The sequence below is a fragment of the Eretmochelys imbricata genome, chromosome 11 (genome assembly GCF_965152235.1).
Source record: "Eretmochelys imbricata isolate rEreImb1 chromosome 11, rEreImb1.hap1, whole genome shotgun sequence".
In the NCBI taxonomy this organism is placed as follows: domain Eukaryota; kingdom Metazoa; phylum Chordata; order Testudines; family Cheloniidae; genus Eretmochelys; species Eretmochelys imbricata.
Window position 1 is genome coordinate 74,837,056 of NC_135582.1, and position 15,941 is coordinate 74,852,996.

A 15,941-nucleotide genomic window follows, 5' to 3' on the forward strand; every position below is an offset into this window, starting at 1 on the left:
TTACTATACTTACAAAATAAACGATACAAGATTTAGTAGCATACTCTAAATCAATACAGGTATTGTATCCAGTCACTTTGGCAGCAGTAGTTGAATTATAATGAAAACATTTAACTTTCTTTTTCAGAAATTGTTTGAACACTTCCTTTCAATAGTTTACAGGGGCTTTTCCAGCCATGAGTGCAAGGTTTTGTAGTGTATCTGATCAGATAATTAATTTTCCCAGCCTTCTAACAGAGAGAGGCAAACTTGTAGCACGTGATGAACACTTCATTGTAGCTCAGTTAAGGATATGTGGTTATTTTTAATTTATATATCCTATTCTCGGCCTATCATCACAGATATGTTTAAAAAAAAGTACAGTTTATTACGAACGATATATGCTCCAGTGTTTGGTTAATTCAGTGTATCAACACCAAATGAAGAAACCACTGAACCTGACGGCAAATCAAATGATGATGCATGTACTATAAGGGAACATATAAAAAAAGAGTTTAGTAATTGTAAGCACTGAAAAATATTTGACATAAAGATACTGAGAATTAATTAACTGTAATGATCCCAGTTACCCCACACAGTGGTAGAAAAGTGTAGTCTCATCATCGAGCAAGAACTACTGACAATAATGCAGTGTATGTTTTATTTACCATAACCCACAACAGCCTTGGACAGCACAGTGTTTAGCTGGTATTAGAAGCAACCACGTATCCTGTTTCGGTTGTACATACCCCTTGTATTATTGGGGATGTATTCCCAGCTGTACAACACCCAGAGGGGAAACCTTTTTTTGCCTTTTTTTTTTTTCTTTTAACCTATTGAGGGCTATCAAGTCAGTCAAGCAAAATTACAAAGGTCCATTTAATTTAAAATAAACACAATAACCTTTTCCTGAGTAAAAAAAAATTCAGTATTCCATCAAATACTCTCTTTCTCTCCTCAACTTTTTAATAACTTAGTCTATAATGAAAAAGGATGAGGCATCTAGAGAAGAAAACCAGCACAGTGACTATATATTTCTATTTTACAGACACAGCTCTCCAGAGTTTTATAGATTTTGAACCCATTTGCTTCTTACTTTGGCCAGCTTAGTGTATTTGTTCTAGAGATTAAGGAAATGCTGAAATCAGTTTCTGCTCATGTTCCTGATGAACAGAGAGAGCTTCATTATATGGCAAGGAGTAGAGTTTGGACTTGCTGCACAATGGAAAGATTTAACGTAACAGAGAAGGCAAGTACTGAAATGTCACATACACTGTTTAAATCAGTCACTTCTGCAGGGCTCAGATGGAAAACTATTAGCAGTTTGCTGTTGGGCTACTGCTAGAATTACTAGTGCTGCAGAAATTATATTTATCAACAAAATGGCTGCAGAGAGAGAGGGGGGAGCATGAACCCAATTTTGATTTAAACTGTCAAAGCTCAGATTTATCAACCAGGCATGTGAACAGAACCTAAGATTTCAGAAGTCAAAAGAGTCAAACAATTCCTTTTAGAAGTTACATGCCTGCATGAAAAAATAGTTTTGTAGTGATGGTATAGGATAGCAATGTCAGAGAAAAATACATATGATTATTACAAAATAGTCACTGAAAGATTATGTAATATAGTCATCCATTTTCTCATTGATAAAGTGCATTTATCTAGCCTGAGAGTAAGTTCCACATTGATAAAGGAATGCTAAAGCACTTCACCAATATAGATTACAGGAAATCCAGAGCTGTCCTGAATCCTATAGCCAGTTGTCTCAGCAGAGACTCAGGACACTTCTGAGAAGAGCATCCCTCTGCCGGTCCAGTTGAGGTACTCCATTCTAATTCAGTACATCATTGGCAAGGGTCACTCAGCAAATCACCTGTCCAATGCTATCTGAAGATTCCCACATTGATGGAAAGAGCCACTTCCGGTTTACGATGCTTAGTAGCTACCTTCCCCTCAGAGAAAACATCGTTCTGTAAACGCTGTGCTTGTCGGCTATAAGAAAATCACATGGTGATATTAGCATTCAGCTGTAGTGCTAATAGTGTACTTCTAGGAAGTTGTAAATCAATTTGGAACCTGATTACTACTTTGACAAAGATGACACTGCACTCTGACACTTGCTAATTGTGTATTTAAGTGTGCCCCAGATGAACAAAGGGCTGATTTTTCCATTGCTCTGTATCTTGGGAGGTCAACCTGTGCAAAGTGGGTGAAACATGCTACAAAATCAGAATGGACACACAAAATGCAAGCTAGGGGAGAAGGGAAGGTTACTTACATGTAACACGAGATTCGTCAAGATGTGTGGTCCCTATCTGTATTCCACTGAGGGTAATGCATACATACCATGCACCTAGAACTGGATTTTTTCAAAGTGGCAATGTCTGTTGGTCTGTGCACGCGCCCCTGCATTACCTCGTGATTTCGCCCGAGGCGATAAAGGATGGGGCAGATCGACCACATCTTTAGTTCCTTCTCTACCTACCATATCCACAGCAGAGGGGAAGGAGGCTGGGATTGGAATACAGCTAGTGGCCACACATCTTGAAGAACCTCCAGTTACAGGTAAGAAACCTCCCTTTCTTCTTCAAGTGATGGCCCCTATTGTATTCCACAGAGGGTGATTAACAAGCAGTACCTAGTTTCAAGGAGGGTGCCAGGAAGAGGACGGAACCATGAAGGGGCGGACTGCTGCATCGAACACGGTATCAATCACAGAATCATGCACTAGCGCATAATGAAAAGATGTGTACCGAACTCCACCTGGTTGCCTTACATAGGTCCGCAAGGGGTACGTCCTGGACCGTGGCCATAGACGATGCCTGTGCTATTGTGTAACGGGTCCGGATCCACCTTGTGGGGACTATCCTGATAGTTGATAGCAGAGCGTAATGAATCCTGAGACTCACTTCAAGGTTCTCTGGATGGAGATGGCCTGCCCTTTAGTTCTCTCTGCTCCAGCAACAAACAATCTGGAAGACTTCTGGAATGGTTTGGTTCTTCGCAGGTAAAAGGCCAGAGCCCTACCAAAATTGAGGGAATGAAGCTGCCATTCCTCATCTGAGGTATGTGGTTTGGGAAAGAAAGTGGGTAGGTGTATAGGTTGATTGAGGTGGAAGCAGGAAACCATCTTTGGTAGAAACTTGGGATGTAGGTGCATAAGGAGACCTTGTTCTTATGGAATGTGGTGAATGGGGGATCTGCCATCATAGGCCCCAGTTCACCAACCCTCCTTGCAGAAGTAATCGCAACTAGGAAGGTTACTTTCTTAGAGAGAAGAGAAAGACAGCTAGGCCAGAGGTTCAAAGAGGGGCGGGGCTTCCAAGATCTGGCAAACAAGGGGTGGGTGAAGATGGAATGCCTTTCCACAGGAGGCTGGAAGACACTAATGATTGCAACGTGCACTTTGATGGTGCTGAGGGCAAGCCCCGAGGCCTTTAGAGACAGAAGGTAGTTCAATAGCACAGGGATGCCCAGGACTTCGGGGGCATGACCTCTATATTGGGCCCAGGCAACGAAATGAGACCACTTGGCCTGATAGGACTCCACAAGGCGATCCTTTCTGCTATTGGAGAGGATATCACGGACTGTTGGCAAGCAGCCTTGTGCTAGCAGAGGCGTCCATCCAAAAAACCAAGCTGTCAGGTGGAGTGCCCTTGGATCAGGGTGTCTGAGTTTGCCATCGTGTTGAATAAGTAACTTGGGGAACACTGGTAGTGGGAGCGTGGGATGCTTTGACATGCAGAGAAGAAGAGGGAACCAGAACTGACAAAGCCAATATGGGGCAAGCAGGATGACTGTCGCCCTCTCCCGTCTGAGTTGGCGAAAAATGAGTGGTAGGAGTGGCAGTGGAGGGAAGACTGTTGTTCCAGTCCAACTAGTCAACGATCAGTGCGTTCCCTATACAAGTGGGTACCAAGACCTCCCCTGGAGCAACTGGTGTTGGTGTGAGATGCAAAGAGTCTCTGGTCAGAGTTCCCCAGAAGCTGAAAACATCCATGAACTGCATTGTGCAGCACCCATTTGCGGTTGGTTGCAAAGTTTCTGCTGAGAGTATTGGCAATCACATTCTGGGTTCCTGCAAGGTAGGCTGCAGCCAGGAGTATATGATATGACATGCACCATTTCCAGAGGCGTACCACTTCCGCATACAGTGCTGGGGACCATGTGCCACCTTGCTTGTTTATGTAGTAAACTGCAGTGGTGTTGTCAGACATGGCCAGGACATGATGAGAACAGACAGCTGTTAAGAATATGTGGCATGCCTTGCATACTGCTCGTAGTTTGAGAATGTTGATGTGCATCCTGGCTTCTTGGGCAATCCAAGTGCCTTGTGTCATACGATCTCTCATGTGGGTGCCCCAGCCCTCGGATGATGCATCCGTTATAATTGTAAACACTCGGTGAAGACAGGAGGAAAGGTATCCTGGAGCAAACCTGGAGTGGGTTTGTCCACCACTAAAGGGAACAGATGACTTCCGGTGGAATGGTGAGAGGGATGTCCATGTATGGGCACATGGGGGAGTAGATTGTAGCCAGAGTTGTAGATAGCGGAGGTATAGATGAGCAAAGGGTGTGATCTACATACACGCTACAATGTTAGCGAGGAGGGAAAGGCAAGTTCTGGCTGAGACAGAGGGACTGAAGTCACCAAAGATGATCAGGTCCAGTAAGCGCTGGAACCTGTCTTTTGGCATATAGGCATGTGTGGAGGCTGCATTGATGCACGCTCCTATGAATTCTAGGAATTGTATATAGAGCAAAGTAAATTTTTCTACATTGATGCTCATTCTTAGGGAAGAGTAAAACAAGTTGGGATGTCAATTCCTGAGCTTCTTTTCTGGACTGTGACACCAGCAGCCAGTCATCTAGGTACAGAAAGACAAGGACTCCTTGTTGCTGGAGGTGACCCGCTACCATAGAGAAAAACCTTTGTGAAGACTCATGGGGCAGTTATAAGTCAAAACGTCATGGGCAGCAGGTGAACCGTGGGCTCAGGGAAGCTAGTCCCTGTCCCTGCCTGTCCCTTCCACCTGAGGCCCCGCCCCACTGCCCCACTTCCCCTGCTGAAGCCCACCTGAGGAGTGTAAACAGGATTCGCTCCTCATGACTAAGCCTGCGACTCTTTCACGGAGATTGCAGAAGTCATGGATTCTGTGACTCTCCCCCCCCACCCAAACTGCTTCCCAGAGTCTTAGGCACGTGGGGGGGGGAGGGGGGTGGAGTTTTGAGGGGTGGGTTCTGGGCAGCATGAGTGACATTATTGGCCTGCTGGGAGGATTTGAGGACTGGCACTGGCTCAAGGTAAATTGAGTTTGGAGACCCCTGCTCTAAACTAGCTTGGAATTCAAAACGATCCTGGTAGCTTATCTGTGGATTTTACCATCTGTCCATAGTGTAAGAACTCGTATATGGCCATTAGCACCAGAAGGTTCGAGATCCAGAACTGGAGGTTGGCTGAAGAGAAGGTCCAGTCTCTTGCCCTCTTGGTCAGTTGGGGTGGAGCGTGGGTGCTGTTGTATAGCAAGCTGCATAGGAGCCTGAATCACCAGGGAGTTGGGCAGAGGAAGAGAGAACAGGGACTCGCACTCTTTGGGTGGGACACAGTACCTTTTGTCCGCCCCTTTCGCAGTTGGAGGCACACATGGCCAGGGTCTGCCACACAGTGGGTATAGGTTGCAGAATGTCCTCATTGCTCAGTAGGGCCACTCTGGCCAGTATCGAAGTATGAAAAATGTCTAATAGGTGGCACTGCTTGTCCTGCATCTCTTCCCACGGTATTTCAAGGGCATGAGCTATCCTATGTAGTAGGCTCTTGAAATTGATGGTAGCTGGCTGGGGGAGAGGGGGAGATTGACAACACAGTCTCAATCCAGGGATGTTGAGGGACTTCCTCTGGATCTGCCAGTACGGCTGATCAGGGCATCATCTAATCCTGGTTCTGAGCATCTACTTAGCGAAGAACAGGTTGGTGATATGGGAGAGTCCTCCTGTATTGAATGGGACAGTTCTGAAGGCAAATATTAGGGCCATGAGCGCCAATATGGCCAGCCTGGTTGATTCTGGCCATACTGTTACAGCTGTGTAGTCCAGAGATACCAGAGGCTCCTGGGTTAAGGTAAGGGAGGGTATTGCCATGGGACCTTCTGATAGTCATGTCTTCATTACGGAAGTGGCGGGCCATATGTAATGTCTGGGCCATCAGACTCCATGGAGGAATTGGAGTCCTGCATCAATGGTGGTGCGGACGGACCCAAGAGTGTCGTATGAACACAGCCAAAAGGTGGAATATTGTGTACGGAGATGGGCCCCTCTTAGGAGGAGAGAATACTGGGGCACGCAGAGAGTGCATGTCTCCCATTGTCAACAGTTCATGAGGCCCGGGAGTGGTTGCAAGTCTCCTTTGAGTCAACCGCACCCGATAGATGGACAGAACCAGGGCCAGTAAGATTCACTGGTTCCAAGACCGGCATTCACTGGATGCCGGTGGAGCTGGTGCCCGGGTGTGCTGATCCATAACCAGGACCGGTGGATCTGGCGAGCAATGCAGGCTTTTGTCACTCTTGTGGGTCTTGGAGCATGGTGCCCCTTCTTGGCCAGAGCTCATGGACAGCAGAGCACCTTTCTTAGACCTGGAGGAAGAGCTACTGCCATGTTTATGTGCGTGCGTCAGTGACTCATGGCTCGACTCTGGCATGGGTGCATAGCACTGGTACTGGTGGAGCCAGTCTGGGGTTCCGTGGCAGGAGGTGTACTCTTGGAGTGTTCAGGGTGATGTATGGAGGGGAGGGAGGATTCCCCGGCCCGGGTCTGACTATGGCCTGATGGTGACCTCCAGGAGGTACTTCTTAAAGTGGAGGGCTCTGCCTTCCCGTGTATGGGCAGGGAAGGAGAGACAGATGCTATATCTGAACATAGTGTGGGCTTCCCCCAAGCACTACAGACAGTGCTGGTGTTCATCGTTGGGGGAGAACAAAGAAGGGCAGGAATCCTGGCCTCTCTGTCATACTCCAGTACTCAGAGGCGGGTTGCTGGAGGCAGGGAATTTTTTGGCGGGGAACCACCAAGGCAACGTTCTGAGTTTGGAGACTTGAAGACTTTCAAAAACAAGAAAAGTACTACATAAAACAACAAAATCCTGACTACATAAAGAATAGAAACATTTTTTTGAGAAAAGTTTGGAAAATGCATCACCAAGGATGAGAGGACAGCTGAAGCTCCAACTTGGACCATACGGTAGTGAAAAGGAACTAAAGATGCGGTCGGTTCACCCTGCCCTTTATCACCTCAGGTGAATCCACGGGGCAATGCAGGGGCACATGCACGGACCAGCAGACACTACTACTTTGAAAAGCTCTGGGCACATGCACATTACCCTCAGTGGAATACACCAGGGACCATCACTCGAAGAAAAACTGAAGCCCCACATGTTGAATGGGTTCATGGTGCAGACATAGTATTAAAAACAAGAAGTTTTTGAATTACTTTTATTCAATGCACCTCCTTTGGTCCTGTCAGGACTGACGACTGTTACTAGGCGTTGACTATCCTTAGTTACATCTTCTGCCTCAGACAAAATATCAAAGCACTAAAAATCTGTGAAAGCTGGTAAACCCCTTTACATATCTGAGAACACAAAAATACTGTAATAAATACCTTTTCTTTTTTTCCATTGCAAGCTGCCTCTGCGTCTCCTTTCCAATATCATCTCTCACAGTACTGAAGTCCTTACCATCCTCAAGTAGGAGATTCTGTTGCCAGAAGGTATTGAGTGCATTAGTTTATTTTTAGTTCTCATAATATATTATATCAGCCTCTTAGTAGTTTAATATAGTTCATTTGATTGAACATTTTTTTTAAAACTTACAATCTTTGCACCAAACCACCTGGGTTACTGAATCTGAAATAATACAGGGTGGTGGGATCCCCACAGTACCCTACGCACTCTTCCATTAGGCTGGTAACGAGCATTAGGAGAGGCAGCAACAGGAACAGTGCCCTGTCCCCACTCTCACACAAAGTTGTGACAGATGTTTATATGCAGTCTCTGTCATACCCATGCAAAGGAATACAGAAGAATGAGGCAGAAATCAGGACACAGTGGATATTATTACTGTTGAAGCTACGTGCTTGTTCATTAATACAACTGGCTGTTAAATCCCAGCTATTTTCACAATTGTGTTAATTCTTAAGTTTACCTTTACACCGATAATGTCTCCATCTTTCAGGTGAAACGGTGCTGACTGCAAACTCTCCTGTTTTTTCTTCCGTTTCCTCTTTGAAATTTGCTGGGTCTGAATAAAGCCAAAGTATCAAAAAAAGTGTTCACATGTCCTAAGCCTAGAGATTTCAGAGATTCTTAAACTGATTTTTGTTGGTTTCACCTTCTAAGGTATGAGCGGCAAAGAGTCCTGTGGCACCTTACAGACTAACAGATGTATTGGAGAATGAGCTTTCGTGGGTGAAAACCCACTTCGTCGGATGCATGTCATCCGACGAAGTGGGTATTCACCCATGAAAGCTCATGCTTCAATACGTCTGTTAGTCTATAAGGTGCCACAGGACTCTTTGCCGCTTTTACAGATCCAGACTAACATGGCTACCCCTCTGAACCTTCTAAGGTATAAAATTCCTGGGGGCAGCTGCTCTTCAGCAACTGAAGAGTCTTATTTATTCTTAGAATTGCATATGTACCTATGTCAACAAGTTTTCCTCCAGAGGTCCCCGTACCCTCATTCACCATGAGGTTTCCCACTTATCCTTCCTCTTCTCCACACACATACTTTAAATTTCCCACATCCCTCCAACAAAGGAGGTCTAGATTACACTGCATTTATAATCAGTTAACTACAAAAAAAACCAGGAGTACTTGTGGCACCGTAGAGACTAACAAATTTATTAGAGCATAAGCTTTTGTGGGCTACAGCGCACTTCATCGGATGCATAGAATGGAACATATAGTAAGAAGATATACATATACACATACAAAGAAGGTGGAAGTTCAGTATATTGAATCTATTTCCCCATGTTAAGTATCCTCACACCTTCTTGTCAACTGTCTAAATGGGCCATCTTGATTATCACTACAAAAGTTTTTTTCTCCTGTTGATAATAGCTCATCTTAATTAATTAGCATCTTACAATTTGTATGGTAACTTCCACCTTCTCTGTGTGTGTGTATATATATATTCTTATAATAATAATATATTCTTATTATATGTTCCATTCTATGCAGCCAATGAAACGGGCTGTAGCCCACGAAAGCTTATGCACTAATAAATTTGTTAGTCTCTAAGGAGCCACAAGTACTCCTGTTCTTTTTGCTGATACAGACTAACACAGCTGCTACTCTGAAACCAGTCTTATTAATCTCTCCTAATAAGGAAGCCATTCCGTACCCCTAATCGTTTCTGTTGCCAGTTTCTGTACCTTTTCCAAATCCAATATATCTTTTTTGAGATGGAGTGACCAAATCTGCCCGCAGTCTTCAAGATGTGGGCGTACTATGGATTTATATAGAAGTAATATGATATTTTCTGTCTTCTTATCTATCCCTTTCCTAATGATTCCCTACATTCTGTTAACTTTTTTTTTATTACCATTGCACATTGAGCAGATGTTTTCAGGAGAACTATCCACAATGACTCCAAGATCTCTTTCTTGACAGGTAACAGCTAATTTAGATTCCATCATCTTGTATATGTAGTTGGGATTATACTTTGCAATGTGCATTACTTTGCATTTGTCACCACTGAATTTCATCTGCCGTTGTGTTGCCCAGTCACCCAGTTTTGTGAGATCCCTTTGTAACTCTTTGCAGTCAGCTTTGGACTTAACTATCTTGAGTAACTTTGTATCACCTGCAAATTTTGCCACCTCACTGTTTATCCCTTTTTCCAGATCATTTATGAATATGTCGAACAGTACTGGTCCCAGTAGACACCCCTGGAAGACACCACTGTTTACTTCTCTCCATTCTCATAATTTATTCCTACCCTTTGTTTCCTATCTTTTAACTAGAGTACCTGGCAATGCTTTCAGGATCATCTAATGATCCTTAATTTAACTTAATGACAAGTCTTTTGTTTGTTATCTTAATCACCCTGCCTCTGTTCATAGACAAACTCCTTGCCACAAAAGTGGAAGCTGTGAGCAGCACAGAATTCATCACATATCACACTCAAGTTGTGTTGCAGTTAAGAGCTCTGTCTGGGGTTAGGGTGAGCGATGTGAGCAGACCTCAGGTATGAAATGGCGTGGGGGCTCATAAATGGCACCCCGGTTCTACTGGCATAGGATGTAACTGAACTCTTATTGTCAATATTGTCTTATTGTCCACTGAAATCAGTAAGAGTTGGATCAAGCCCTTAAAGAATAACCAACCCCATTCACTTCCAAATCCACCTGATGGGTAATACTGAATGAAATGTGTGTTCAAAACTATTTAAACTTTCCTACTTTACTTTTTTATTAACAGTCTCTGCACAAAGTAAAATTGTTGGCATCTGTCATTCCAGTCCCAAATTAGTTCCTCTGTCATTTCAGATCTTACCCAGCTGGAGACTGTCATCCACTCAAACTTCTCAGGGAAGTATTTTGCAATTTCGATTTTCTCCACAGGGAGAGAATAGTGAGCAGCAAGTCTATGCCTCAGTGCCCATGCTGTGCATTCTTTGGAGATATCCCACACCAAATCCACAGAGTGGTAGTAATCCCTCTCCCCAGGTATGCCCATCTGCACCCGAAGCAGCAAGTCACTGGGGCTGTGATCAGAAAAAATAAAATAAGGGGTAACAAAGTTCTTGCGAATCAAGCTTCCAGGAGCCATGCACATTCCTGATCAATTCTTTTCCTTCTAAGGAATAGTTCTGCTGGGAAATAAGAAGTAAAATAATCTGTGTGTGAAATAAATATCCTAGAACAAAGCACTGGCTGGAACCCTGACTGAAAGTTTTAAGTTAAGAACTGCTAGATTAAGTCTCATCTAGTAACGTACATCAATAAAATACTAATAGGAATTTGTAGTACTTACCCCAGATTCTCTTCCTTCTGTAAAGGCTCAATACAGATTTCTGTTCTGCCTCCCAGTTTATATTCACTAATAAAGAAAGACAAATGAGTTTTATTAAGATTACACCTTGGTTTTGTTTTTTTAATATTTAAAAATCATGTGTTATAATTTGACAAGTTACAGTTTAAAGGGATGGCAAAACTATCTTATGTTGAGTTGGAAACTAAAGTCATAGCCTGTTTGAAAGCAACACGAGGAAAAAAAAAATCCAATCAGGTGCATACTGCATTTCAAAAATTCTAAAGAAAAAGTCAGCATAACCAATAAACGTAACCTGATAAAAAAACAAAAACAAAAACATGATATTCCAGATGAAAAACATCTAATTTATAACAGTTACTCAACTCACAACACTGAAATTACCAGGAATGGGTTTTCTGTTAATACTGACTGAACTGGTATATTTCTCCACCAATCCATCTCACAATCCAGTCATGTAGCGTTGCAACAGACTGAAGGTTGAGTGTTCAATTAGAAACCTACTTGAGTTGTTGCTGGTTGTTTCGTAAAAGCTTGCCTGGGCGCTTACTTTCCAATGTCCAGGCTCTGAGAAACTCGGGTGATGGGACACTGAGCTCCTGGAAGAATGGCAAGGTCATGGCCTGAAAAAACCAAACATCTCTTCAATAATTTTAGTTGCCAAGATGTAGTAATGCCACACAATGTAACCCATTTGACTGATCCTCTGTGCAGTATTTAAGCAATTAGAAATATAGAGAATGAATTTACACAGATCTACTTCTACTCTATTGTCCACTTAACTACTGTCTGGTGTGGACTACAAGGGGCGGATTTCCTTTTCAGCCCCAAAACAAATCTGAGTGAACTCCCTCCCCAACATTCCTCAGTTTAACATATAGTTTCTGAGATTCTTTGAAAACACTTACAGACTCGTTTATATTTTGGTTTTAAAAGTGAATGAGATGAGACATGATCACTCCAGCCAGATGCAGAGTAAGCTTTCCCTACTCTTCTGCAAAAGGTATATCAAATGCACACCGCTGTTTCCATTCTGAGTTGGTTTCTTTGATGTGCATAAAGGATGTAAATGTTCAGCATGGCCTTTCATATTAGTCGGCCATACGAAAAGCGTTTGGCTGAAACCAAGCTGTTCCAGTCTAACCTAAAAGTGACATGTAATATGGAGCACAGTTAAGATGATAGTCACCCTTCCCCATGCAGTGAAAATGGAACAACCAGTTGGGTGAATAATGTGCCCTTTGCAGTGGAATTTATAAAAATCTATTCAGTTAGTTATGTTTTCTTGTCCAAAAGCTTGCTACAATTGTTAAGGCATCAGGAATAATTACTAAAATGCATCTTAGATTCCACTCAACAGGGCCAAATCCACATCTTCCAAAATGACATAACCAGGCCTTCTTAGCACCAAAAGCATTTATTGAATCATTAAATTCAACATATGAAACAAAAAACTAATACAGGAACAATGTAGAAATGGAAAGTGGTTCTTTTGATAGTGTTTGTAGAGGTGTGTGTTTCTCTTATTTATCACTTTTACAAGAACAAGATAAAAGTAGGCCTGCAAACCATAAAAGGTAAAGTTCAGATGAAGTGCAGCATGACGCTAGCAGCTGGGAACATGTAAAAGGTAGAATGGCAACTGCAGGAAACAGATACTAGGAAAATGTCTGAGCTACATGCTCATATTGCCTGTTGGTACTTACCACTGAACATGGCATATAAGCAAATGCCATATCAGAACATACTGGAGATGAGGGGAAAAGGAAATAAAAAATATATATTAATATAGCTCACTCACAGAATCACAGTAGCATGGTGATATACAAAGAATAGTATCTAACCTGAATTTTCAGATCCTCCAGAAAAGCTTCTCCAGAGATTTCCACATTGCCTGCATAACAAAGCCCGATGTCTGACTGGACATATGTTGGGGAATCTTTAAAGAGATCAGTAGATACAGTCAAAGAAAAATGACATTATATAACCACATGTATTGTTCTATACAATCATAGAATCATAGAATATCAGGGTTGGAAGGGACCTTAGGAGGTCATCTAGTCCAACCCCCTGCTCAAAAGCAGGACCAATCCCCAATTAAATCATCCCAGCCAGGGCTTTGTCAAGCCTGACCTTAAAAACTTCTAAGGAAGGAGATTCCACCACCTCCATAGGCAATGCATTCCAGTGTTTCACCACCCTCCTAGTGAAAAAGTTTTTCCTAATATCCAACCTAAACCTCCCCCACTGCAACTTGAGACCATTACTCCTTGTCCTGTCCTCTTCTACCACTGAGAATAGTCTAGAACCATCCTCTCTGGAACCACCTCTCAGGTAGTTGAAAGCAGCTATCAAATCCCCCCTCATTCTTCTCTTCTGCAGACTAAACAATTCCAATTCCCTCAGCCTCTCCTCATAAGTCATGTGTTCCAGACCCCTAATCAGTTTTGTTGCCCTTCGCTGGACTCTTTCCAATTTATCCATATCCTTCTTGTAGCGTTGGGCCCAAAACTGGACACAGTACTCCAGATGAGGCCTCACCAATGTCGAATAGAGGGGGACGAACCCGTCCCTCGATCTGCTGGCTATGCCCCTACTTATACATCCCAAAATGCCATTGGCCTTCTTGGCAACAAGGGCACACTGCTGACTCATATCCAGCTTCTCGTCCACTGTCACCCCAGGTCCTTTTCCGCAGAGCTGCTGCCTAGCCATTCGGTCCCTAGTCTGTAGCTGTGCATTGGGTTCTTCCGTCCTAAGTGCAGGACCCTGCACTTATCCTTATTGAACCTCATCAGATTTCTTTTGGTCCAATCCTCCAATTTGTCTAGGTCCCTCTGTATCCTATCCCTGCCCTCCAGCGTATCTACCACTCCTCCCAGTTTAGTACCATCCGCAAATTTGCTGAGAGTGCAAACCACACCATCCTCCAGATCATTTATGAAGATATTGAACAAAACCGGCCCCAAGACCGACCCCTGGGGCACTCCACTGGACACCGGCTGCCAACTAGACATGGAGCCATTGATCACTACCCGTTGAGCCTGACAATCTAGCCAACTTTCTACCCACCTTATAGTGCATTCATCCAGCCCATACTTCTTTAACTTGCTGACAAGAATATTGTGGGAGACTGTGTCAAAAGCTTTGCTAAAGTCAAGAAACAATACATCTACTGCTTTCCCTTCATCCACAGAACCAGTAATCTCATCATAGAAGGCGATTAGATTAGTCAGGCATGACCTTCCCTTGCTGAATCCATGCTGACTGTTCCTGATCACTTTCCTCTCATGTAAGTGCTTCAGGATTGATTCTTTGAGGACCTGCTCCATGATTTTTCCAGGGACTGAGGTGAGGCTGACTGGCCTGTAGTTCCCAGGATCCTCCTTCTTCCCTTTTTTAAAGATGGGCACTACATTAGCCTTTTTCCAGTCATCTGGGACTTTCCCCGTTCGCCACGAGTTTTCAAAGATAATGGCCAATGGCTCTGCAATCACAGCCGCCAATTCCTTTAGCACTCTTGGATGCAACTCGTCCGGCCCCATGGACTTGTGCACGTCCAGCTTTTCTAAATAGTCCCTAACCACCTCTTTCTCCACAGAGGGCTGGCCATCTCTTCCCCATGTTGTGATGCCCAGCGCAGCAGTCTGGGAGCTGACCTTGTTAGTGAAGACAGAGGCAAAAAAAGCATTGAGTACATTAGCTTTTTCCACATCCTCTGTCACTAGGTTGCCTCCCTCATTCATTAAGGGGCCCACACTTTCCTTGGCTTTCTTCTTGTTGCCAACATACCTGAAGAAACCCTTCTTGTTACTCTTAACATCTCTTGCTAGCTGCAGCTCCAGGTGCGATTTGGCCCTCCTGATTTCACTCCTACATGCCCGAGCAATATTTTTATACTCTTCCCTGGTCATATGTCCAACCTTCCACTTCTTGTAAGCTTCTTTTTTATGTTTAAGATCCGCTAGGATCCGCTAGGATTTCACCGTTAAGCCAAGCTGGTCACCTGCCGTATTTACTATTCTTTCGACACATCGGGATGGTTTGTCCCTGTAACCTCAACAGGGATTCCTTGAAATACAGCCAGCTAATAAAATACCTTGCTAAATACAATACAGCTAATACAATACCTTGCTAAATAAATACAGCCAGCTAATACAATACCTTGCTAAAAATCATAACAGTTAATGAATGGTCAATTCAGTGTTCAATAAATGTGAGATTTCACTTTCATTTGTTTAATTAACCATCCTCTCTCTAACATTATTATATAATTTCATAAAACCTCTAATACCTTTAGTAGGATGCAAAACTGGAAAGAATTCAGCCTGTCTTAATACTGCAAATTTCAGCTTATGACTGATTACTGTCAACCACAAATGAAAAAATTCTTAAAACCTCAAAGGCAACATTGAACCAATTACCTCAAAATGAGTGGTGTGTAAGATTTGCCTCCTTATAACTTCTTAATTAGAAAGAAAGTATGTGCTTACTAAGTAGATCAGAAACCAAGACAGAGTGTAAAATAACATGATTTTCCCCTCTGCCAATAGATGTTAAAACGGTGTTCAACAACACAGGTACTAGGACAAGGAAGCCCCAATGAAAGCTATTATCTGAACAGCATTCCAAGAAGATTGGTACAGCTCCACATCTTACATAGCAAGAGTGGGATATATTATTTAGTGACCAGTTATGCTAATTTTGAAGCAGGGAGGAGAGTAACAAGAAAAGACAGAGAATACTGAGTTCTTCTGTAATGCAACAGAATTCTGTACTGAAGAGGAGGGTTTTTTCCTTCGTTTGGCAGCAGGAAGAGGTGGAAAGTAGCTTTGGTTTTTTCCAGTTTGCATTATTTCTCCACCTTATTTTATTCCTTCCCCACTTCATTTAATCTTCCTACCTTAACTGG

The 15,941-nt window shown here is 43.2% G+C and overlaps 1 protein-coding gene across 5 annotated transcripts in view; it reads right to left on the minus strand.

The window, feature by feature from the left end:
- Positions 1 to 621: 621 nt before the first annotated feature.
- The window catches only part of USP40 (ubiquitin specific peptidase 40), a 55,828-nt gene continuing 40,508 nt past the window's right edge, over positions 622 to 15,941 (minus strand). For 2 of the 5 annotated variants that reach the window (XM_077830581.1, XM_077830582.1), the window contains exons 26-32: positions 12,874 to 12,968; positions 11,534 to 11,652; positions 11,012 to 11,077; positions 10,532 to 10,742; positions 8,178 to 8,273; positions 7,636 to 7,730; positions 622 to 1,971 (exon numbers count right to left, since the gene is read on the minus strand). In XM_077830581.1, the coding sequence (XP_077686707.1) occupies positions 1,863 to 1,971; positions 7,636 to 7,730; positions 8,178 to 8,273; positions 10,532 to 10,742; positions 11,012 to 11,077; positions 11,534 to 11,652; positions 12,874 to 12,968 (791 nt within the window). In that variant the 3' untranslated portion in view covers positions 622 to 1,862. Of the gene's footprint in view, positions 1,972 to 7,635; positions 7,731 to 8,177; positions 8,274 to 10,531; positions 10,743 to 11,011; positions 11,078 to 11,413; positions 11,653 to 12,735; positions 12,777 to 12,873; positions 12,969 to 15,941 lie in introns of those variants that run through there. The other 3 variants (XR_013347572.1, XR_013347573.1, XM_077830583.1) reach the window with 3 other exon arrangements.